Source organism: Mirounga angustirostris, unplaced genomic scaffold, assembly GCF_029215605.1.
Source record: "Mirounga angustirostris isolate CCGP_5_RB_7025 unplaced genomic scaffold, mMirAng1.0.hap1 SCAF_5, whole genome shotgun sequence".
NCBI lineage: Eukaryota > Metazoa > Chordata > Mammalia > Carnivora > Phocidae > Mirounga > Mirounga angustirostris.
In genome coordinates this window covers 141,949,843-141,974,195 of record NW_026991713.1, presented here as the reverse complement: position 1 = coordinate 141,974,195, position 24,353 = coordinate 141,949,843, and the positions used below count along the sequence as shown (strand labels likewise).

At 55.9% G+C, this 24,353-nt stretch overlaps 2 protein-coding genes across 7 annotated transcripts; both read right to left on the bottom strand.

The window, feature by feature from the left end:
* Positions 1–30: 30 nt before the first annotated feature.
* Positions 31–7,022, bottom strand: IL32 (interleukin 32). 6 transcript variants are annotated; one of them, XM_045874884.3, is made up of 7 exons: positions 6,781–7,022; positions 2,900–2,951; positions 1,746–1,784; positions 1,532–1,591; positions 1,108–1,134; positions 868–930; positions 31–428 (listed from the first exon to the last, which is right to left on the bottom strand). In XM_045874884.3, exons 2-7 carry the CDS (start codon positions 2,921–2,923, stop codon positions 114–116), a joined length of 528 nt encoding a protein of 175 aa, XP_045730840.1. In that variant the 5' UTR covers positions 2,924–2,951; positions 6,781–7,022; the 3' UTR covers positions 31–113. The 6 variants fall into 6 exon arrangements, with proteins under 6 accessions (XP_045730840.1, XP_045730841.1, XP_064448492.1 ...); XM_045874885.3 differs by lacking the exon at positions 6,781–7,022 and adding an exon at positions 3,067–4,675; XM_064592422.1 differs by lacking the exons at positions 1,532–1,591; positions 6,781–7,022 and adding an exon at positions 3,067–4,703.
* A 1,088-nt stretch (positions 7,023–8,110) lies between these two features.
* MMP25 (matrix metallopeptidase 25) lies at positions 8,111–16,901 on the bottom strand. Its single transcript, XM_045874834.3, has 10 exons — positions 16,719–16,901; positions 16,202–16,334; positions 14,622–14,757; positions 14,254–14,546; positions 9,812–9,988; positions 9,639–9,723; positions 9,388–9,470; positions 8,958–9,110; positions 8,629–8,886; positions 8,111–8,519 (listed from the first exon to the last, which is right to left on the bottom strand). Exons 1-10 carry the CDS (start codon positions 16,806–16,808, stop codon positions 8,248–8,250), a joined length of 1,680 nt encoding a protein of 559 aa, XP_045730790.1. The 5' UTR covers positions 16,809–16,901; the 3' UTR covers positions 8,111–8,247.
* Between the last annotated feature and the right edge of the window lie 7,452 nt (positions 16,902–24,353).

Below are 24,353 nucleotides of genomic sequence, written 5' to 3'. Positions count from 1 at the left end.
CCCCTGCTCCCGACACCACAGGCACTCCGCTGGGTTTGACCAACTTTTATTAAGACACCATAGCCAGAGCGACGGGCCAGCCCCGGGGAAGGATACCGGTAAGGGGGGGTTAGCTAGGCCTGCATGGTGCTCCTGATGACCTGAGCCATGAAGGAGCAGAAATCGTTAAACACACTCCAGATGGCCTCCACCGCCCTGCAAAGGGCCTGCACTCCAGCAGCCAGGGTCGTCTTCAACCAAGCCAGCGCGGCCTGCCACTTCTGCCAGAGGCAGTGCAGCAGCCTCTGAAAGTACCTCAGGGCTCGCTTACAAAAGGACTCCTTGGGAGAGCAGCCCTCAGGACTCTGGTCTTCCAGGGAAAGGACAGAGGACCTCCGGACCCTGGAGCGCAGTTCCTGCCGCACCTCGGGAAGTAACGGAGAGGAGTCCTGCAGGGACGCGGTTGGGGGGCCGTTCAAGTCTTGGCCCCGGGCTGAGGCCTCCCAACCTTCCTGAGAATCTGGGAGACAGAAGCCCACAGACGAAGCTGCCCGCTTTCCCGCCAGCAGGTCCCCACACGCGCGGACTTCTCCCGCCGACTTCCTCCCCCTCTCCCGGCATAAACCACCGACGTGGTGCGGACCCTGAGCAGCCTCGATCGGAGCCCGGCCCCCAGCCCTCGGGGCCCAGCGGATGCGGCACTGAGGGCGGAGAGGGGGCTCTTGCCCGGATGTGCTGGGCGGGGGAGGCCGGTGCCGGGAGGTTGCCACCTCCCCGGTCTCGAGGGGCATCCCTTCCCCCTGTGTCCATACATGGCCACACCAAAATCCAGACAGAACAGGTGGGGAAGGGAAGCAAGGAGGGCCGAGGAGGGCGCCTCCCACGCACCTGATTGCAGTTCTGATCATGCAGATCCATGGTGGCGTCGAGCAAGGCCTCATTGAAGTCGTCCTGGGGAGAAGAGGGTGCGGAGGCTACCGGCCTGCTCCTGCCTGCTGCAGTCTGCAGTCCCCTGTCACCTCCATGGGGCCAGGTGAGTCAACAGGGAGCCAGGAGCCCAGACCCAGTAACGCGGCTGAGCATCACCCTGGGGACTAAGCTGTGGAGGAGGAGCCATGCCCAACTCACCTCCAGCTGCAGTAGCGCGACCTGCTCCTGTTGGGGAAAAATCACTCGTTTAATCCTCCCAGCGTCTCCCACACTCAGTCTTATCCCCAAGCCCCGGGCTGTTCTCGGCTCGCCAGGCCCCCATAGCTGGGTCCAGCCCAGGGGTCTGGGGACCAGGTGTCTGGCATCCCTGCCCTGTCATCGATATGCCCAGTGACTTGGACACATTCCTAAGCCTCCCTGGGCCTCTGCATTCCTCACCTGTGCACACACCTGCCACACAGGTGTGAACTGAGAGATTAGCCTATTGCAAGGATCTGTCCAGTGGAAGGAATGGGCAAACCTGGGGCAGCATCTTCATCTTCTCCATCACCACCATCATCGTGAAACCACCCACCCAAGCCAAACTGTAGAGAGCAGGCGAGTGGGGGGCACAGTGACCCACCTGCTCTTGTCCTTCTGGTTGATGTTGATGATTGTTAAAGAAACTGTCCACCATCTGGTGCTGTGAGGGGAGGAGAGGCAGCGGTGGGAAAGAAAGGCCTGATCCTCCCCACCCCCGCCCCCAGGGCCCAGGTGGGCTGGACATTCCTAGCTCCACACAGCAGGACCCAGACGCCCCTCACTCCCCCAACCATGCATTGGGAAGAGCTTCTTACCATTCTGAATTTTAAAATCTCAGTCAGACTTCTGCTTTCCTGTGGAGGTAACAGTAATTTTTTTCAGGCTCGTGTGACCTTGCCACCCCCCACACTTGCTGTATTCGTGCGCACGCGCGCACGCGCGCGCACACACACACACACACCTAGGAACATTGCTCTGGAGAGTGTAGGGTCTACCGTGTTACCGAATACCTGAGCTCTCCGTCCAGGCTGACAGTTGGCCAAGGGAAGGATTGGCAGTGGCCAGTCTTCTCTGAGGTGGTGACAGAGATGCAGGGACACCCGTGGCCAGAAACGCTTCCTGACTGCAGATTCTGCAGACCCATCTCCCCTGCCCAGACTCTTGGCTTGACCCACAGAAATGCGAGGTACACCAGAGCCTCCCTCCCACATCTCTACCTTAGGGCCACATCTGGTTTCCAGGGCATACAGGGTCTACTGCAATTGGTGCTTCCTCTGGCCCTCTCCAGCTGCCCCACAAACATGTCGGGTCCTAGAGCAACCCCCTTGTCCCACAGCACACCCTGTTCCTCAGGACCCCGACACACACACAGAGCTGCCCCCCATAATTTACCCCCAGACAGGAAATCTGGCCCCACAAGGACCTGCTCTATAAAGTGAATGACTCAGGGACTCCTGGGTGGCTCACTGGGTTAAGCATCTGCCTTCGGCTCAGGTCATGATCCCGGGGTCCTGGGCTTGAGCTCCATGCCGGGCTCCCCGCTCTTGGCGGGGAGTCTGCTTCTCGCTCTGCCTGCTCTGCCTGTCACTTCCCCTGCTTATGCGGTGCATGCTCTCTCTCTCTCTTTCTCTCCCCCTCCCTCTGACAAATAAAATCTTAAAAAAATAAATAAAGTGAATGACTCAGAATGTGAGGCTGTTTGTCAACAATTATTCAGAATTTCAGGACAGTGATGGCAGAGCATTCGACCAAGCAAGCTCAGGCTCATTATGAGACTGGGGCCCTGTTGAGTGCCTCAGACCCCTGCTTCCTCAGGGGGCTCCTCCACTGGTCTAGGAGAATGGGACAGAGCCAGGTGCATGTGGAGGGATCAGCAGGTCCGGGGGCCAGCATAGGTGGGAGAAGGGGGACCCACAGTTCGGAAATGGTATCCGGGGCCCACCGCCCCCTCCCCTCCCTCCCTACTCACTCTCGACACCTGGGTGAAGCACATGGTTGTTCAGGCCTCCAGGGGCTGTGACCTGGTGGGCAAGAACAGGTGTAAGGAAGAGTCTTCAGAGAAGCAGGCTTCCCGCCACCCCCACAGAAAGTCCCTTTGGCTGCAGCTCCCTCCCCGGGCCTCCACGGAGCCATCACCTTCTCACAGATTCTCCCAGCTGAGGTTTCTGCTCCTGAGAGAAAGCTGCTCTTTTAAGAGGGAGGAGGGGGGAGCCCGCCCTAAAGGCCGGATGTGGGGCTCTGTGTGTGTGTGTGTGTGACACAGAGACAGAAGCAGAGGACAGACAGGGAGACTAAAGGGTCTGGGAGGGGGTGGCCATGGCTCTAGCTGTGGCCGCTCCACTCTGGAGTGAGCAGGAATCTCAGAGCCTGGAAACAGGCCTCTTCCCCAACCTCATCAGCCTGAGATGGGGGAGGAGCAGCGGGAAAGTGCAGTCTTGGGAAAGCAGACTGAGATGATCCCTGAGCTCTGGAAAATGAGGTCATCCAGCTGGGGGAAGTCACGAGGAATGCTGGCCAGGTCACTTGGAGCAGAGTGTAGCCCAGCTGCCAAGTCCAGAGAAGGTTCCCAGAACCTCCTGGCCTACAGTGTAGCAGGACCTGCAAGACCCCTCAGGTGGGCCCACCAGGCGGGGCGCCTGAACATACTGTCCCATGTGCCCCTGCAGGGGCGGCTGGAGGCCATGCCTATCTGCCAGGGGACAGGGTAAAGCCCTCAGGAGAGGTTGGGGATGGCTTGCTGTCGGCCTAGGCCCAGCCAACCAGGCTATCCTGAGCCCTCCTGGGGCCGAGGGATGCCATAGTCCTGCAACACTCAGGCACCTGTGTGTGGTGGTTGGGGGGCAGTCCCGGGTCCTAGCGTGCCTCTCACACAGCCAGGCCCAGCCCCTGCTCTCCCCTTACCCCGCTCTGGGGCCAAAACCCCTCCCAGTTCAGCACAGCCTCTGTCTGCCCTCTGTACTGGTGTCTGGGAGCGGGCACAGCAAAGTACAACCGCTGGGGTGCCTAAACCACAGAAATGTATTCTCTCTGACTTCTGGAGGCCAGAAGCAGAAATCAAGGTGTCAGCAGTGGTTCCTTCTAAGGGCCTTGGGGGAAGGGCCTCTCTCCCAGGCCCGCAGCCAGCCATCTTCATGTCCGAGTCAATCTCCTTGTATGTGTGTCTGTTCTCAAATCTCCCATTTTTATAGGGACAGCAGTCCTATTGGATTAGGGCCCATCCAATGACCTCATTACCTTGATTGTCTCTGTAAAGACCCTATCTCCAAATCAGGTCACATTCTGACGTGCTGGGGGTTAGGACTTCAACATATGAGTTTGGGGGGATACAACCCAGCCCCTAACACCCTCAAAGAGGACCTGGGCTCCTGGGGTTCCACCAGAAGGACGGAACTATAAAGCACATTTCCTTGGTGAAGGTCTCACTTGCATTAACTAGACCCCGGCTGGTGTCTCCCTGCCCCTAGGAGCCCATCATTGGTCTGAAACTCCTTTTGCACACCTGGGAGTCCAGATCCTTCCCTGAGCCACCTTTAAATTCCAGGTGGAAAGAGAGAAGACAGCTGCTCCTGCTTCACCTGCAAGTAATACTTCTGGGCTTCATCTGGGGACGCCTCGCTCCCTGACCCCATGGGACACTTGGCCCCTCCATGACTGGCTCACAAAGACCACCATCTGCAGGCATTTTGTAATTCTTTGCGGACTGTACCATTTTCTTTATAGTTTTAGTGAGAAATAATTCACATACAATTCACCCATCAAAGTGTATGATTTTCATCACCTCAAAGAGAAATCCCATACCCCTTAGCCAGAACCCCCCAATCCCAAAACCCCACCTGCACCAGTCCTAGGAAACCCCTCATCTACGATCTGTTCCCGGATTTTCCTGTTCTAGACATTTCATATAAATGGAATCACATGGAAATGGTCACACTATGTGACCTTTTGTGTCCGGTTCCGTGCACTCAGCACAGTGTTTTCCATCCACAGTGTTTCCATCCGGCAACATGAATCAGAACTTCATTCCTGGGGCGCCTGGGTTGGCTCAGCCGGTTAAACCTCAGCCTTCGGCTCAGGTCATAAGCCCGGGCTCCTGGGATCAAGCCCCACATCGGGCTCCCTGCTCAGCGGGAAGCCTGCTTCTCCCTCTCCCTCTCCCTCTGCCGCACGTGCTCTCTCTATTTCTCTCTCAAATAAATAAATATTTAAAGAAGAAAAAGAACTTCATTCCTTTTTATGGCTGAATAATATTCCACTGCATCAGTATGCCACCTTATGTATCCATTCACCTATTGATGGTGTATTTGGGTTGCTTCTACCTTTTGGCTTTTATGAATCCTGTTGCTGTGAACATGTGTGTGCAAGTTTCTGTACAGAGGTTTTTCCTTCTCTTGGGTTGACCAATACTTACGATGATGTTCTTTTGAGTCTAGCCACCCTAGTGGGTGTGAAATAGTAGCCCATCCCGGTGTGGTTTTGATTTGCATTCCCCTTAGGACTAGTGATGTGGAGCATCTTTTCCTGTGTTTGTTGACCACTTGTCTATCTTCCTTGGAGGAGTGTCTAGTCTGATCCTTTGCCCATTTTTAAACTGGTTTATTTATCAGGGCACCCGGGTGGCTCAGTCGTTAAGCGTCTGCCTTCAGCTAAGGTCATGATCCCAGGGTCCTGGGATTGAGCACCACATCGGGCTCCCTGCTCTGCGGGAAGCCTGCTTCTCCCTCTCCCACTCCCCCTGCTTGTGTTCCCTCTCTTGCTGTGTCTCTCTCTGTCAAATAAATAAATAAAACCTTAAAAAAAAAAACTGGTTTACAGCCATCAAAAGGAATGAGATCTTGCCATTTGCAACGACGTGGATGGAACTGGAGGGTATTATGTTGAGTGAAATAAGTCTAACAGAGAAAGACATGTATCATATGATCTCACTGATATGAGGAATTCTTAATCACAGGAAACAAACTGAGTGTTATTGGAGTGGGGGGTGGGGTGGGAGGGATGGGGTGACCAGGTGATAGACACTGGGGAGGGTATGTGCTCTGGTAAGCGCTGTGAATTGTGCAAGACTGTTGAATCTCAGATCTGTACCTCTGAAACAAATAATGCAATATATGTTAAGAAAAAAAGAAGAAGAAGAAGAAGGTAGCGGGAGGGGAAGAATGAAGCGGGGGAAATCGGAGGGGTAGACGAACCATGAGAGACGATGGACTCTGAAAAACAAACAGGGTTCTAGAGGGGAGGGGGGTGGGAGGATGGGTTAGCCTGGTGGTGGGTATTGAGGAGGGCACGTTCTGCATGGAGCACTGGGTGTTGTGCACAAACAATGAATCATGGAACACTTCATCTAAAACTAATGATGTAATGTATGAGGATTAACATAAGAATAAAAAAAACTGGTTTATTTATCTTCTTGTTATGAAATTATAAGAGCATTTTGTATATTCTGGATACAAGTCTCTTATCAGATATGTCCTTTGCAAATGTACTCTCCCATTTTGTGGGTGGTCTTTTCATTTTTTAGGGTGTCCTTTGAAGCACAAATGTTTTACATTTTGATTATGGGAGCATATCATTTTAAAAATAAAATTAATCAATTTGACATGGCCTTTTTCCATAGTATACTTAATATATTTTTAAAGGCTGGAGAAGTTTCCACAGAGCATGGTAGTAGCCACAGATTTCACCTTGGACACTTCCTTTGAGCTCCCCTAGCTGACTTTTGGGTTCCTCTCTCTCCTTCCTTCTCACACTCATTCTCTCTCCATCTGCCACCCCACTGCCCATCAACTCTGAACCCCAAATTCTTCTACAAAACAGAGCGATTCAGGTCTATCAAGTTCCTGCAGCCAAACTCACCCCAGGTCCATCTGTGCACAGAAGCAATGAAGGGCTTTCTCTCCAATTATTTTCCTTGTCCTCCTGTATGGGGCTCATAAGCTTTTAAAATACAAGTTTCCTCCTCCACATATTCTGAAAGGATCCTGACAGAGGCCCAGATTTCTGGTTTTCTGGCGGCTTAGGATTCCCAGTCATGGACTGGTTGAAGACCTCTTGTTGTTGCCCTCCTACTGGTCAGCTTGTTGTGACCCACTGATGGCAGGCAACCTCCCGGCGTGCTGGGACTTCGCCCGCGGCCCCCGCCCAAGCCAGCCCTGTGGGCTGGATGGCAACCCAAGAAATGGTCGCTAAGTGGCTCCACCCATAGACCAGGGACATCAACTTGACTCTACCAAGAACATGAAGAGGTTGGCCCCTAGGAGGAAGAACATGGCAGAGACACAGGAAAACCAGAAGGCGGGGGGGACAGCTGCTGTCCCAGCTCCCGTGCCCACCCCTCAAGCTTACTCAGATGCAGACTCTTGCATTCAGGGTGAGGGCGTGAGGTCTGCATTTTTAAGTTCCCTAGGTGATTCTAATGTGGAATATTCCAGAAGTATAGTTCCAAAGGCACTGATTTAGATCCTGCATTCTGAGAGGAGTGGGCGGTGGGGTGGGTGAATGAGGTGGCCCACCCACTCATCACCCAGCGGTGCTGAGGAAGCCATGGCTGAGTCCACGGTCTTCCCACCGCATGGAGCTGAGGAGAGTCCAGGAGCTCTCCTTGAGGGAAGCGGCAGGCCCTCCAGTGTGGAAGCACTGAGGGGACTTGTAGGGATAGGAAGGTGTTCTGTTGAACGGACACAGCACTGGGGCCAGAGTGGCACCAGAAAGTAGGTCCACGGGGCTTAGGTTGTGGAGGGTCGTCTGGGTGGCCACTGATGTCACCCAAGACGTGGGACACACCCACGGGTGCTCAGGGGTAGTTTCGGGGCTGGGGCTGGGGCCCCCAATCCCTGTGGCAGTGAGGACGTCTTGGAAGCGGGACAGGGTGGGACAGTCCTGGGAAACTCGGAGCAGCGGGTGGAGATAGAGGCTGGGGTTCAGTTGCCCAGTCATGCCATTCCTCTGAAGCCAGCCCAGCCCAGAGCCGCGACTGGGAGCCGCTGTTGCCAGGCGGGCGCAGCGCTGCAGTCGGCTGGTGTGCTCAAGAAGCACCAGCTCTTCCGAGAGAAGGAGCGTCCTGCGGTAGAAGCGCGCCACCGCAACGGCGCGGGTGCAGGCGGGGGAGGCGACGCTGAGCACAGGACTGGTCCAGTCTACGCGCCAGCCATTTGTCCCCGGTCCCCAGGGCTTAGCTCCACCCACATGCTCCCAGCTGCGTCCCCGCAGAGTCCCGCCCCTGGGAACAGAGGATGTGCCTCCGCGGCGACTCAGGACGACACCCCCCCCCATTCACACACACACACACACACACCCAGACCCGCCGTGGGAGACCCGTCCCCCTTAACGGGAGGCGACGCCCCCCACCAGCACGGCCAGAAGGGACAGCAGGAAGGACAGCGACGGCCGCCCTGAGGCGTGATTGATCTCGCACGAACAATCGCAGGTCCCAGGTTCCAGGGTCGCCTTGGGGGGCCTGGGGGCGCGTGGGCCAGCGCTGGGGGCCGGGCAGTCCAGCCACTTGGGGCCCATGGGTTGAGGGGCCTCGGGCTCGGCCTTGACGCTGCCCTTGGGGAAGCGCCAGTAGTGGGCGCCCTTGAAGAAGTAGGTGTCACCTGCGGGGGTGGGAGGAGACACTTCGGGGGCCGGCCCAGGCCGCCCCTCCCGCGGGCTCCCCGACACCCCCAGGATGGCCCCTCTGCCCGTCCCCGCGGCCTCTCGCACCTGTGTTGCTGACGGTGACATCGTCCGGGGCGTGAGGCGCCCCTTCCCAGAGACTCAGGTCGCGGGGGTAGCCGGGGTCCGGGCGCGCCGCCGCCTCGTCGTAGCGCCAGTAGCGCTGGCCCCGGATCACGTAGGTCTTCCCGTTCAGCGGCCACGAGAACACGGCGTCCGCCTCCTCTCCCGCCGGCAGCCCCAGCTCCGTGAGCGGCCGCGGGGCGCCCTCCAGCTGCCGGTCCTGGAACACCCAGAACTGGGGGCCTGCGGGGGAGCCGGCCTGTGAGCGGGTGCGCCCCCCGCGCGGGCCCCGCCGCGCCCCGGCGCCCACTCACCGCTGAAGAGGAGGATGCGGCCGTCCGGATGCCGGGCGTAGGCGGCCTGGATGACCTTGACCTGGGCGGGCAGCCCCTCCCAGAAGCGGTGGAGCCGGGCGGGCCGGGGGGACACCAGCTGTCCCGAGGGCTGCAGGCGCCAGAACCAGGGGCCTGTGGCGGACCGAGGGGCAGGAGATGGCAGGAGGCCTTCGCCCTCAGGGCGCGTGGCTGGGAGACAGTGCTGGCTCTGTCTCCCGCGGCTGGCGGAGCAAGTCCGCCTGGGTTTTAAGGGTGCAGTGGCTCTGGGGTGAGCAGCTCTCCTAGGCTTTGCCTTGTGTTTTTAGCACTCCAAGTCCTGCATCCTGGGAACCCCCACAGGCGCGGTGGGTCATCCTAAGGGGGCAGGAAGCCAACTCTATGGGGTCAGGGGAGAGCTGGAGGGACTCACCTTTGAAGAAGAAGATTTCACCCCGGATGTTAGCGACAGCGTCAAAATTGCCACCACATCGGTCAGGGACGGGAAGAGAGGGGCTACAAGGGAAAGGGGAGGTGAGCAGAGAGGGGCTGAGGCTCCTGGTCTCTTTGCGTAACTGTTAGGACAGTCCTATGAGGAAGGGACTCTCGCCGCGCCCATCTCACCAAGGACCACACTGAGGTTAGGGACTTGCCCCCAGGTCATACAGCTGGAGAGGGACTCACCTGTCCGGGGGCACGGCAGGGGGCGGGGGAGGAGGAGCCAGGGGTTTCCTTGTGGGCTTGTCATGTGGGGTTTGGGGCACCTTCCCTGTGGAGAGAGAGTCAGAGAGGCGTGAGTTCCCAGACCCCGCTGCAGCAGAGCCCACAGGGCAAACCGCCCTTCCCCAGCCCTGTACCGTAGAGCTGCTGCAGGCCTTCACGGTCATCCTGGGACAAGCGGTACTTGTGGGGGTCGCCCACGGGGCCCTGGTAAAAGGGCCTCATAATTGAGTTGGGTGCTGAGGAGTGGCCCAGGCCCAGGGCGTGGCCAAACTCATGGACAGCCACAGCAAACAGGTCAGTCCCCTCACCATCTGGGGAAGGAGGGAAATTGGGCTAGAGCTGTGCCCTGCCCCCACACCAGGAACGAAGGTGGCCGGGAAGCCCCTGGAGTGGGGCCCGCCGGCAGACAGGAATAACCAGGAGACCCTCCAGAGGTGGCTATACCCAGACCCTTCTGTGAGCCATTCTGTCCTTCTTGTGTGCATTCACTTATTTGGTAGATTTTTTTGAGTAGCCTTGTTTGGCAGTTCTGGGAACTTGGGTACCGGGCTGAAGAGACCCACAGAAGAGGTAAGGGAAGGGGTAGGAGGAGACAGTCTGGACAGACGAAGGGGTGACCTTTCGGATGTAGCGCCGGCCCCCAAGCAAGGAAGGCTGTGCATGCAGAAACACTCTGGGGGGGGAAGCAGGAACCTGGGGGTGCATGCATTTCTCTCAAGGAAGCCCCAGTCCCGCTCCAGTCTGTGGTCAGAACTCCCCACCCACCGTCTCCTTGGCCTCGGTTCCCAAGACCTTCACCCCACTCCCATGGTGCTCCCCCTCCTCCCATGTGCACCCCGCCAGTGCCCCCATCCCCTCAGTCCTCTGTCACCCTCCCCCATCTCCCCCTTCCCACAGCCTCCACCCCTCCCCTGCCTCCCTCCGGTCCTGGGCTGCCTCCCTGCCTCTGCAGCTTCATCCATCTCCTCGGGCAGACACTCAGACCAGTCTGCTGGCCCTGGAGGCCAGCCTCGTTCCCAGCCTCTCTGACCACAGCCTCTTCCTTGGGGACCAGCCCAGGTGCCAGGAGTGAGCCTCTTCACACTCCCAGTTGCTGGCCAAGTCCCAGCTCCTCATCGATCCACCTGCTAGCTCCTACTTCAGCCGCTGAGAGGCCAAGAGAGCAAGACTGCAAGACAGCCAGAGAGGTGAGCAGCTGCCCAAGGAAGCACAGTTTCCACAGATGTTGATCTACTGCCTGGAAATCTCTAACTCGGGCCAGCACTGTTGAAAGTGGGTTTACTGGAAGGAGCCTGGTGATCCAAAAAGCAAATTTCTCTCAGCCCCTAAGGTCTGCTGGATGAAAGTGAAGAAAGAAATGCGTGGGTCAGTCTTAAGAAGAGTAGCAAGTACTTGCTCTCATTCTCCTCTCACAAAACCTCTTTCTTCTGTCCTCATTTGACAGGTGGGAAACTGAGGCACAGGGAGGTCAAGTCAAATGACAGTATAGCCAAGTACTCTGGCCGTATTGTCCTGCCTTTCAGCAGCGACTTCAGATGGTCTTGGTCAAACTGTGTACGTGTTGATGGATTTGGTCGTTGACTGTGCGTTTTCTTATTGCCCTGAGGCCTTTTTCTGAGAAACTGGAGGAAGCTGGGTGTCTACATCAAGTAGATCTCCTTCATCCCTCACCCCTCCTCCCCCTGCTTTGCCTCTCCTTTGGCCACACCCTTCCTTGCACCCTTCTCACGCTCTGCAGCTGGGGGAAGACACACAACTGCAGCCCCAGTCCCAGCCCATGAGATTCCTGGTGGCCAGTCTTCGGGGGTCCTAAACACCTCCTCTCAGCTCTGCTCTGGACCTCATCAGACAGCTCCTTTGCGCTCTCCACTAGCCTCAATTCCAGGCCCATAGCCCCTCAAGCTGCTCCCCAGCTCTGGCCCCCAACTCTTAGGTGACAAATGCTGACAAATGTGTTTCCTATTTCATCAAGACAGACCATCCGATGCAATCTGTAACTTCCTGTGTGCCTGGGCAGATACCTCCGTCTCCTCCATTCTCGCCTCCTGCCTCCTGCCCTGCCCTGTGCAAGGACCCTGCTTCCCTTACCTCCTCAAGGACAAGGACAATGCCCCACCCACCCCTCCATCCATCCCTGCATCCCTGCACCCATGTGTCTATCCATCCACCCATCCTTCCATCCATCCATCCATCCGTCCATCTATCCATGTATGAATCCATTCATCCATCCCCCATCTCTTTCTTTCTGTTGGCTCATCCAGCATCACCAAGTGCTCAAGATTCCCTCATCCTAAGCCACCCCAGTACCTATCTGCCCCCATCCACACCCCTCTCCTTCCCTAGCAAGTTCTGTGGTCAGTGGTCTAAACTCAGTCTTCTCTTCCTCGGTCCCTCTCATGCCTAACCTCACTGTGGTCGGGACTCCTTCCCCACCCGCCAAGTCTGTAGGCACTAAGGTCACTTTGTCCTCAGATGATCACATCCAGGCCCCTGTAACTTACTGGCCTGGCTTGCTGCCCTGCCCACTGCTCCCTGTTCCCCTCGTCACCCTGTTCCTGGTCACCTGTGGGCCTGTTCTTCCTCCATTTCCTTTGGTTCCTCCTCTCCTTCTACCCTCCCCTCAACTGTGGGGCTCTCCACAGCTCTGTGCTTGACCTTCATGTTCTACACTCTCCTCCTGGAATCTTACCACCCCCCGAGTGCCACCAGGCCACTCTGCAGTGAGCAGAGTGCTCCTGCGTGCGGGCCCTGTGCCGACCGCTGTAGGTGAATTACAAGCCCACCTGCTGGCAGGTACTATTATAATCCCCATTTCTCAGATGATGAAACTGAGCATGGCGTAGCAAGTGGAGGAACCCTGACCGGAGTTTCGCTGCAAGCTGGCGTGCTCAAATGCTCACTTCTGTGGATGCTGTGGGCACCTCGCCCAAGTCAGAGCCCGTGTGCTCATTCCCTGGCTGCCCCCTTCCCCAGAAAACCGCGCTCCCTCCTGGCCAGCCTCCCTGCCGCGGCTCACAGTCAACGGCAGATTGCTGAGGGAGTAGAAGAGCTGGACCCCTTGCCTCCAGGCAGGACCAGCCGTGTGGGTCAGGCTCCTCTCAGCTGAGACCGCATCCTGACTAAGCTTCTTTCCCCAGCTCGCTCTGGTTTCCCTTTCCCCTACCAACATATCCTGAGAAACTGCTTGCACAAGAACTTTCATCTTGATCTCTACTTACGGGGAAGCTGACCTAAGTGAGAGAAGCCCCAGTTCTAGAGTGAGACACTCGACCACGAATGCACCGCCCACACTGAACGGCCCATGAGCGCTGCAAACACGCAGCCAACCTAAACTCCCCTCTGCCCTCTGAGAGCCTGCTCTTCCTCCTCCAGGGGCCCCTGAGTCAGAAACCTAGCCATCACCCTTCCTCCCCATCCCCTCTGCCCCCAGGATCCGGTTAGATCCCAGTCTTGCCCACCCTGACTCAACTGTCCTCTGACCCACATCGCCCAGCACCATCCCTTTCCTGGACCCTCCAGAATGCAAGACCTTCCACGGTTCCCGTTCCCTTCCCCCATCCTCCCCATTCTGTCCCCGTGCTTCCAAGGCCCTCTTGTTATGAGACACACACTCTCTGTCCCGGCACCGTATTTCGGCCTTCCAGCCCCCCATGGCCCCCTGTGCTCCTACCCCTGACAACCCTGGACTCAGCTAGCTCACAGGCTTGTGCTTTTCTCTGCGTCCTCCCCGCAGCCCTACATGCCCCGGGGCAACAGGACCTGGTGTGCTAGTTGGCCCTCAGCATACACATGTGGGATGAATAAAGTCACCACTTCTAGGAAGCCCCATCAGTCAAAGGCTTTGGGTAGCCTCTGAGCACCACAGGCTGGAGGACTTCCTCTGCTAGGATTCCACCAAGTTGTGTCACCATGTGTAGCAACTGCCAGTTAGTCTTCTGACTCAGCTGCTGCAAGGGGCTGTTTTCACCTCTTTTAGTCCGCAGCTCGGAGCGGGACGCCTGAGAGGCCTCAGTGATGGGTAATGTTCTGTGTCAACTTAGTCAGACTATGGTGCCCAGTTGTTTAGTCAAACACCAGTCTAGATGTTGTTGTGTAGGTTATTGTGTAGACGTAATTAACACCTACAATCAGTTGACTGTAAGTAAAGCAGATCATGCCCCATGGTGGGTGGGTCTTGTCTAATCAGTTGAAGGCCCGGAGAACAAAACCTGAGGTTTCCCAGAGAGAAAGGAATTCTGCCTCAAGATTGCAACATAGAAATCATGCCTGGTTTCCAGCCACCTCACTTGCTCTGCAGATATCAGACTCAGGACTGCAGCATCAACTCTCACTTGAATTTCCAGTCTGTGGGCCCGTCCTATAGATTTTGGGTTTGCCAGCCTCCACAATCCTGTGAGCCAATTCCTTAAATAAATCACTTTGCACACACACACACACATGCACACACGCACCCACTGGTTCTGTTTCTCTGGAGAAGCCCAACTGATACAGCCCCCATCGATACATGTGATTCAAACCAAATTCTTAAGGACAGACAGACCTGGGGAGAGGACCTCTCAGAATAGGGAGATTGTACCTTTTGACCCATAAGTCCATGTCTCCTCGTCATCAAAGTGAGTGTCCCCAGAGATGGGGTGTTCCCCGGGGAAGAAGGCATGGGCTAGGGTACCTCCCTGCCCGTCGAAGGGGTAACTGTCCTGGTGGTATGCCCGGGCAAAGTCGATGAGGATGTCAGGCTCTGTTGGGTCCTGAGAAACCAGCTCCTGGAATTTGAGGCCTGACTCAATGCCCCAGGTGGCCAGGGCATGGTGCATGAGGGTCCGCACCGTCTCCTGGGTCAGTGCTGAGCTCTGCGGGAAGGAGCGTACCCTGGGGAGACAGAAGGCAGCCGGTCCACACGGGGCCCAGCAGGCAGGCCAGGGTGGGGTGCGCACCAGGACCTACCTCCACGTCAGGGTTCGCTTCCTCCACGTGCTGCCACTCAGAGCGTACCGGCGGCGGCGCCTGACCAGCTCCGCCACCCCCAGCATGTCGGGCAGGGAGCAGCGGGGCCTCTGCATAGTGGCCATCGTCACTGGGTCTGGGGGAGAGGGTGTGGGGGAAAGGGATCAGCAGTAGGACACCCTGCTGTAATCATGGTACCCGCTAACCTTCTACACGGACACACTGAGGCTCAGAGACGTTAAACAACTTGCCCAAGAAGGCCTCGCAGCTTGGATTTGAACACGGGCTAGCCAGGTCAGGTAGCCAGCTCAGATCAAATTAGGACCCTGCTCTTCAGGGCAGTGTTACCCTTTTCACTGGGCCCTGGATGGACTGCCTGCCTCCATGTGATGCTCAGCTCTGGGATCTGGGGGTCCTGCTTCCCTGAGCCCTGGCACTGGGACTCTGGAGAAAGGAGCCATGGGGTGCAGTGCAGAATTCTCTCTGAGGCCGGAGCCCCCTGGGAGGTTGCTTGCCCATACCTCATGCCCTAGGTCCCTAGTCCTCACCACGTCCTAAAGTCCAAAGCCCCCAGGCTGGCTGGGCCTCTGGTCTCCCAGGTTAGATCTGCCTGGAATCCCCTTTCCTAGTTCAGCTCCCTTCCCAGCTGTCCCCTCATCTTCAAATGAAGGTCAAACCTCACCTCATTGGTTGAGGTGACAAAGAGTAATGGGGCACATACAGATGCTAGACGCTACTTGGCAGTAGGCAGGACAGAGAAAGGTCCTACCTTCCTTGTAGCTAGCCAGCATCCCCCCAGTTCTCTCTTCTTCCCCATTTTACCCGACAGATGAGCCTCTCAGCTCTACCTCCAAAATATGCATCCTGGATTCAACTGCCTCTTTCCTGGTCTCCATTTCCACCCTCCATTCTCCATCAGCAAGCAGAGGAAGCTTAGAACTGTAAATCCAATCCAATTGTCTCCCTCCTTCAAACACTCCAGTGGTTTATCATGCTTGTAATCAAACCCACCTTTCAAGCATCGCCCCCCACCCACTCGCAATTAGGTTCTTGCTTAACTTTTCAATCCTTCTCTCATTACAGACACACCAGTTTGTGCCTACCACAGGGCCTTTGCATTTCCCTGGGACACTCTTCTCCCACATCTTCCCATGGTTGGCTCCTTCTATTTGTGTCCTATGAGTTCTTTGTGTCATTCGAGCTCCTCTCACCCCCTGACACCTTTCAGAGGGATCTGCCCTGACCAGCATTTTATTTTCTTCAAAACACAGATCACTATCTGAAATTATCTTGCACATTTTTGTTCTCGATCTGTGTGCGTGTCCCATGAGAGCAGGGACCTTTTCTGCTTTGTTCCTCACTGCACCAGCAGAGCCTGAAATGGCCTTACACGTAAGAGATTCTTAGTAAATATTTATTGGAAAAGGAATGCCTGAGAATCTCATGGGTTTGGCCCCAAGACCAGCATTTCATAGCTCCTGTGATTCAGGTGCATGCTGAGGTTTAGATACTGCTGGCTAATGGTCAGGCTGGGTGCAGAGGCAAGGCTGGGGAGGGGTGTGTGGGGGGGGTCTACCTACCCAGGAGGCCTGTCTCAGGCAGTCCGGCAAACCTCTGCATGACCTTGATAGCATCCCTCAGCTTTTCAGGGCTCTGCAGCTGGGCTTGGGCAGGGTGGGGTGGTGGCAGATAGCCATAGCGGGTCAGCCAGTCCTAGACCATAGGAGGGAACAGGGGAAGCGGATGAGTGGGAGAGACGCCCCCTTCCCACCACCATCCTGGAAGCCCCACCTCTCGCCAGGCGTCCAGGCATCCGGAGCCCAGGGGGCCCAGCCCCGGTGACTGCCTACTGTCCATCTCAAAGTGCGGGCTCTCCAGCCCTGGGTTGTGTCCGGACCCAAGAGTCCTGTCCTCCACCTCCCCACCCCTACCCCTCAACAGATCTTCAAATCAAAGCCCCAAACCTGATGGGTCCAAGAATCTGGGTCCCCAGACCCCATCCCCAGTCACTCTTTGGACAGTTGAATCAGCTCCCAGCCTGGTCCGAACCCCACCCCACCCCGCAGATCCCAGGAGCCCCCAGACCCCGGCACTCACCACTCCCAGGCTCACGTCCTGCGCGGAGAGCTCCCGGGCGCGCGCGGGCGGCGGCAGCAGCGGGAACAGCAGCGCCAGGAGCCTGAGCATGCCCGCGGGGCTCGAGGGGACCTGCCCAGGGCCGCTCTGGGGACCTGGGGCAGGGGTCCGGGACCCGGAGAGGCTCGGAGAACCCTGCGCGAGCTAGGAGGGGTGGGAGGGGGGACCGGGCGTCGCGCTGCGGGTCCGGGACCCTGGGAGGCACCACGCGGGGGACCCGGAGACGTCCAGCGGAGGGCCCAGGTGGGCCGGGGTCGCTGCGGGTCCCGGGAGGGTTGAGAAGGCCCGGGAGGGGGCGGAGGTGCAGGATCCGGGGGCGCGGCGGTCCCTCCCTCCGGGCGGGGCAGGACTGCCGCAGCCGTTGAGCGGTGGCGGCCGGGCGAGGTCAATGGCCCAGCCTTCGGACGCCCAGCGAGCAGGGGGGAGCCGGCTTCGGAGAGCGCGGGCGGCGCCGGGGGGGGGGGGGGGCGGCGGCGAGGAACCCCTGCCGAGTGTCCCCGCCTCCGATGCCCCGGCCGCGCCCGCAAGTTTCTCTTCCCAGAACCCGGCTCCGCTGGGACTCTCCGCGGCCCGGCTCGTTTCTGCTTTCTCCACTGCGCGCAGCCCGGCGGGTGAGGGGAGGCTCCGGGGCGCCCCTCCCCCCGCCCTTCCGGGAGACCCCGCGGCCGGCAGCCGGCGGCTGGGACGCTTCCCTTCGCCGCGGGGTCCGGGGCCGCCTCCCCGCCCGGCTCTGCTGGCGCCCCCGTGTGCGCGGTGCCGCTGCCCGGGCTCCCCGCCTTCGTTCCCCGAGCCCCGTGGGCCGCGCGCGTCTCTGCGTCCGCAGGCGGGGGTCCCGGCCGCCCCGAGACCGCGCCCCCTCCCGCAGGTGCTAGACGTGTAGGACCCGGTGCCAGGTGCGCAGAGTCTGGAGCGGCCCGGGGCGGGATGCGCAGGACGGAGGAGGGGGGTGAGCCGGAGCGGATCCGGCAGAGACTTGGGGACCCGTAGAGCCACGCCTCACCCCCGCCGGGGAAGCCCAGTGCTAGGAGGCCTTGCGGCAGGAGAAGGACCGGGAGGAAGGTGGGGGGGCTTTCCGGCGAGGGGAGAGGTGCGTGCGAGTCCAACAGCTCTGTCTCTGCAGCAGGGCAGCGATGGGGCCTCCTGCGTTTTAGATAAAATAAATACTGAGCAGGATTAGCGAGCTGGAGATACAAACTAAAACACTGAAATCCTGTATGCGTCCAAGCCAGCTGCGCTAACAAAATACCACGGACTGGGCGCCGGAAACAACAGACGTTTGTTTCTGGAGGCTGGAAGTCCAAGATCCAGGTACCGGCAAGTTTGGTTTTTCCTGTCATTTCAATTCCTCCCCTGGGTTTGCAGGTGGCTGCCCCCGGCTCGTCCTCACCTGGTCTTTCCTCTGTGCCCGGCACCCCTGCTGCCTCTGGGCACCCACATCTCCTCTAACCGTAAGGGCACAGTCAGGCCACCCTCACGGGCTCGTTTTGCCTTCGCTGCCTCTGGAAAGGCCCTGCCTGTAAAAGCAGTCACAGGCTGAGGTCCTGGGGATTAGGACTTCAACACAGCAGTTGGGGAGTGTGGGGTGAGAACACAGTGCAGTCCATGATAAACCCCATGTGTGATAAAAACCTGCACTTCGCCTTCCCAGCTTCTCCTTTATTCTCAAACCGCACTCATGAGGCTTCTGACACCAGAGAGGTGTTGGGTTTTCCCCAGATCAAAGCATTATTTGGGACACCAGGTGAGTGTCCTGCAGCTCAGTTAGATTCTGGCACTCACTGGAGGTACCACAGACCCCACAGGGTAAGGGCTCAGCCCCTCCTCTCCCCAGCCCCCCACTTCAGGTGCCAATCACTAGTAGTAGGTCCCTTGGTTACCCACAACTTTTCCCAGCTTGGCTACAAACTGGAGGTTCCTGCGAGCCCCTCTCCCCTCATTCCATTATATGCTAGAACAGCTCACAGAACTCGGAGAAACAAGTTTACCAGTTTATTATGCAGTGAAAGATATAACAAAGGATACAGATAAACAGCCAGATAAAGAGATACATCAGGTAAGGTCCGGGAGGGTCTTGAGAACAGGGGCGCCTATTCCTGTGGAGTTGGGGGTGCCACCCTCCAGCATGGAGATGTTACCAACCCCAAAGCTCTCCAAACCCCAAACTTTGGGGAGTTCTATGGAGGCTCATCACATGAGCATGATCAACTAATAACTCAGTCTCTGGTTCCTATCCCCTCCCCGGGTGATGGAAGATGGGGCTGAAAATTCCAAGCTTCTAATCACGGGTTGGTCTTTTAGCCTCTGTCCAGGAGCTCTCCAGGAGCTCTCCAGGAGCTCACCAAGAGTCACCTCATTAGAACAAAAGACACTCCCATCACCCAGGAAATTCCAAGGGATTTAGGAGCCCAGTGTCAGGAACTGGGGTCAAAGAGCAGATGTTAGAACAAAAGATGCTCCTAGTGCTCTTACCACTTAGGAAATTACAAGAGATTTAGGAGCTCTGTGCCAGGACCCAGGGGCTAAGGCCCAATATATGTATTTTCTTCTATTATTTCACACACACACACAGACACACATACACCTGGTCTCTGGCCACGGGACCCCTTGCAGCAAAATGATATACACCTCAGGTACTGCACATTACTAGTATCCCACGCAGTCCTTAGTAATCATTCCAGTCCATCATCCTATTGCATGAAAATGTCTCTCAGGGTGAGGCCACTCGGGTTTGCAGGCTTCTCCTCAATCTTGTCAGGATGCAAAGCAGGAGTGGTCTTGGTACATGTATGGCTTCACCCTTTTGGACGTCCGGTACAATCGAGCTAAGATGACAACATTCATCTCTTGCTCTGAGCCTCTTTGGAGGTATTCATGGAATACTGGATTTCCCTTATGACATAACTCGTTTATTCATTACTTTCCCCGTAACTGCTACTCTTCCTTTTCTCCATTTGCACCCAAACTCCCCTCTGGACGGGACGTGGGGTTCTGCCACTGTGCTGGTCTAGATCGCGGGCAGGAGCACCAATCTAGCAAGTGCTTGCCCTCAGCCCACTGCCGTCCGCATAGGGTAAGTCAGGTTACAGGGGTGCAGCTGCAGAACTAGGGGGCTATGTTTACCACCAGCCAATATGGCTGCTTTTACTGTTAACACCAATTCTGTCAGATGGGGTGATGGCACATCCCGCCCCGTCAGGCCCGTAGGAATTCTGACACAAGGTTTAAAATGCGATTGTAGTTTCTTGTTCTGGAGCCCTCGCTGGGTCAGACACTGGCCATATGACCACTGCATCAGGTAGGGAAAAAAGCAGATGAGGTGATGTGGGGATCCTGGCACCTTCCCCACGCCTTCTTCCCCAGATCCACCGGGAAAGCAGAGAGGATGCTCCTTTACCCCACTCGTGTTCACGGTGAGTGTGAGCACACACCTGTGAAGGCTGAAAGCCAGCCCTTCCAAACTTTATAAACACCCCCTCCTGTTTTAGACAACCAATGTTTTCATCGCCTCTTCTAATGCTCTACCAAACTAGTCTCTGAGGAGGATCTCTCTCTGCCCATTGTTGGACATTACGGGCTGTAAACAGTGGTCCTTGGTCTGAAGAAATGGTTGGCTGTGGCCTCTTCTCTGTTCTCGTTATTTTATGGCTCTCTGAGCATTTGCATCCACCTGTGGCTCAGTCAGCAAAGCCCAGCCCAGAGTCGGCGTCTCTTCCTGTAGGGACCCACCTGCAGCCTGTCTCTTTGGCTGGCAGACAAAACAGCTCCTACTGGCATTGCGCGCCTGAGGCCACAAGAGGAATGTGTCGATTCGGCCATCGGTGCCCCCACGTCCACTCATTTTGTGGACATGTTAGGTGAGCACATGGGGATATCTGCTTGTTGCGTCCAGTCACCTTCCAAACCTGGAAGGGGGTTCTTCTGAGCAGCTTCAACATGCCCTACTTTCTTTAATGCACCCTGCAAAGTCCCACAGTGATTTCCACGGGACAGAGCCTCATATGGGCACCTCTGTAGTAGGCCGGGTCGCCACTGTCCTCCTGCCTGCGAGTCAGTAGAAACCAAACATCAGGGTTTTTACCCCTGTTCAAGTCTTCCTTCACAGCTGGAAAAACAGTTCGCAATTCAGCCCACCGGACTGACTTGTTTGTACCTTCTTTGATCAGAGTGGTGGCCTTCCGAACAGGATGTTGCCCGTTCCCTTCAGAACGGCCATCCACAGAGAGCCAGCAGCTCTTTGTTGGTCAGGGGGGAGCTGTTTACGGGTCACTGTCCAAGGGACAACAGAATCCAGCGGCATCTTATGCAGTTCCAGAGCCAGCCCCGGGAAAGAGGCTCAGTGCTCAGAGGTGTCTCTTTGCATTCCGCAGGCAGCACGGTCCTGTATAAACCATTTTTCATTTTATCAGGGCACGCTTCTGGGCACTGCCGTCCCCATGAGAGTGTTTCTCTGACATTACCCAAGACAACACGGGTATAACAGGTGCCAGGATCATTTTAAGTCCTTCCCTCACCAGGGTAACTTCAGTTTATGTTGGGGAGCAAGGTAGTACATACCCCTCAAACGGAATATTCTCTAGTCCAAAGTCCCAGTGGTCGTCGCTGGGGGGTGCTCACACCGTCTACACAAGGGCCAGAGCACAGAGACTGGGCCCCTCCCTGCGCTACTCCGTTGGCTCTGGAAGCTTACAGGGATCAGATCACCACCTTCTGCTTTACAATAGCAGTTAGAGGAAACATTCCCCAGTCAGGCACAGCCCCATCCCCAAAGTACAGTCTGGCTTGAGAGACTCAACCACCTCATGTAACACCTGTTCCAACATACCAATTCTCGTACTTTTACCTTAATTCCATCAACCCTTACATTCCTGACTGTTAACCTCCATTTAGGACTTAAAGCACTAGGGCTCTTAACCCATTAGGACAAAACCCACAGGTTTTGTGGGATCCACCCCGGATCACTCATGCAAAAGGCCTTGGATCAGAGAAGATCCTGGGAAGATGGTGGAGGAAGAAGCACTGGGAACTGTCTCCCCACCTGGACAACTACTGCACTAATAGAATCTAAAGTAACCACATTAGAACTCTGGAGTCCGGTAGAAGGCTTACAACTTCCAGCAGAGGCTCCAGAAGGTAAATTGCCATCGATTTCAGCTCTTCCCACAGTAGCAGCCTCCGGCCCCCAGCCCCACACAGGCAGCCAGCCACGTGGTACGTAGCTCGCAGGGTGAACTAGGGTGGACGAAAGGGACCCTGTCCTCCAAGTATCAGGAATCTCAGCCCAGAGGTGCACAGAGGTGGGCAGCCACTGCTGTCCCCCACCCCCTGTGACAAGCCCCTGTCTCTCCTGCTGAGGTGACTTCCAGGGGATTTGAAGGGCTGGTGCCTTTATCCCCCATTCATTGTTCCCTTTTCCGCTTTCAGGAGCCAGACATTAAAAACTAGAACGTTCAAAACCACTGCATATAATGGAGACAGAGAATAGAGTAGCATGGTGGTTACCAGGGGCTGGGCTGGGGGGGAACTGGGGAGATGTGGTTCAAGGGCACAAACTAGTAGATAAGTAAGTCCTGGAGATTTAATATCCAGGACAGGCATTACAGTCAACAGTCCCGTATCACACACTTCAAAATTGCCAGGTGATGAGATCTTAGGTGTTCTCACCACGTGGAAGAAATGATAATGATGTTGGCGTGTTCACCCGCACCACGGTAGTACCCGTCGCTGTGTATAAACGTGTTAGACCAACACCTTCAGCTTACACAGTGTTCTGTGTCCATTATACCTCAGCTAAAGAAAACACCAGCCCCCACCCCCACCCCCCAAAACCACAATGAAACAAAACAATTGTGCATATGGGAGGAATGAGAAAGCAACTGCATGCGTCCAAGGAAGGGCTCAGATAAGACCTGGGAAGACGGTAAGTGAACCCTGCAGGCTGCTCCCAGGCACAGAGACCGCCCATGACCTTTGCAAAAACAAAAACAATCAATAAGCACAAGAACAAAGTGGGTGGGAGAATCTGGTGTCCAGAGCTAGGGCATTATTATACTCAAATGTCTAGTATGCCACCAAATAATCACCAGGCCGGCTGGCTGGCTCAGTCGGTGGAGCAGGTGACTTTTTTTTTTTAAGATGCTATTTATTTATTTGTTTGTTTATTTATTGAGCACGCAGTGGGAGGGGCAGAGGGAGAGAAAGAATCTCAAGCAGACTCTTCCTGAGTGCTGAGCTCCATGCAGGGTTTGATCTCAAGGCCCTGAGATCAGGAGCCCCAGCAGGTGACTCTTGATCTTGAGGTTATGAGTTCAAGGCTGGCGATGGGTGTAGAGATTACTTTAAAAAAAAAAAAAAAGGCAGGGTCGCCTGGGCAGCTCAGTGGGTTAAGCATCCAACTCCTGGTTTTGGCTCAGGTCAAGATCTCGGTGTTGTGAGATCCAGCCCTGCATGGAGCTCCATGCACAGTGGGGAGTCTGCTCTCCCTCACCCTCTGCCCCTTCCCCACTCTCAAATAAACAAATAAATCTTAAAAAAAAAAAAAAAGGCATACAAGGGAACAGGAGAGTATGGCCCACTCAAAGGGGAAAAAAATAAATCAACGGAACTATACCTAAAAAAAACTAATGGCAGACAAACAGTCTTAAGATTCTACTTCTATGAGGTACTCAGTGTCATCAAAACCACAGGGACAGAGTAGATGGTGGGTGCCAGGGGCCAAGGGACGGGGTGTGGGGAGTCAGTATTTAATAAGGACACAGTCTGGGTTTAAGAAGCTGAGGAGGGATCTGGGGGCAATGGGGTTGATGGTGCGCGACAGTGTGAATGTTGTCAGTACCACTGAACATCTGAGATGGTAAAGCTTACATCTGTGTGTTTCCACCAGAGTGACAAAAAAGATTGATGCGGAAAACAAACAAAAATAGCCAGGCTATTTGGTTAAACAGATCACACTGCATGGTCCCACACATATTTAGTGAGTGCGAACTAGTCAATGGTGCTAAAAAGCAGATCAGTGCTTGCCTGGGCAGGGTTGGGGGAAGCAAAGGGCACGAGGTTAATGTGGGGGGTGCCGAATACCAGGATAATGAGAACGGTTTTAGGAGTGTATATATGCATCAAAATGTATCAGACTGTACACTTTGAATATGTGCAGCTTATTGTATGTCCCTCATATCACAGTAACACTTTTTGGAAAAGAGTTTAAAAAAAAAAAAAGCGATTTGGGTCCCCAGGGAGGTGTTGAGCCAAGGGAACCTGGCCCCGTTGTTCTCCATAACCTGACTGATCTGCCCAACCACTGCCCCAGATGATTGCTGGTCAGGCTTCTGGTTGTGATCTCTACCTCCTGGATTCTACAATTTCTCCAAGCCAGGGTCAATAGAGAAGACTCATTTGAGACCCACGGTGCTGTAGTAAAACTTTTGTTCTCATTCCGTCAATTCAGCATTTATTCACCCCACTTAAAAGAAACCTTCTAAAGATTTCCACCCTGCTGGGATGTGTACTGCCACTCCACTCTTCCCTCTCTTTCTCCTCTTTGTTTCATTTCTATCAATATTCACTTTGTTCACTTTATTCCTTAATAACTGTTTAAATTTT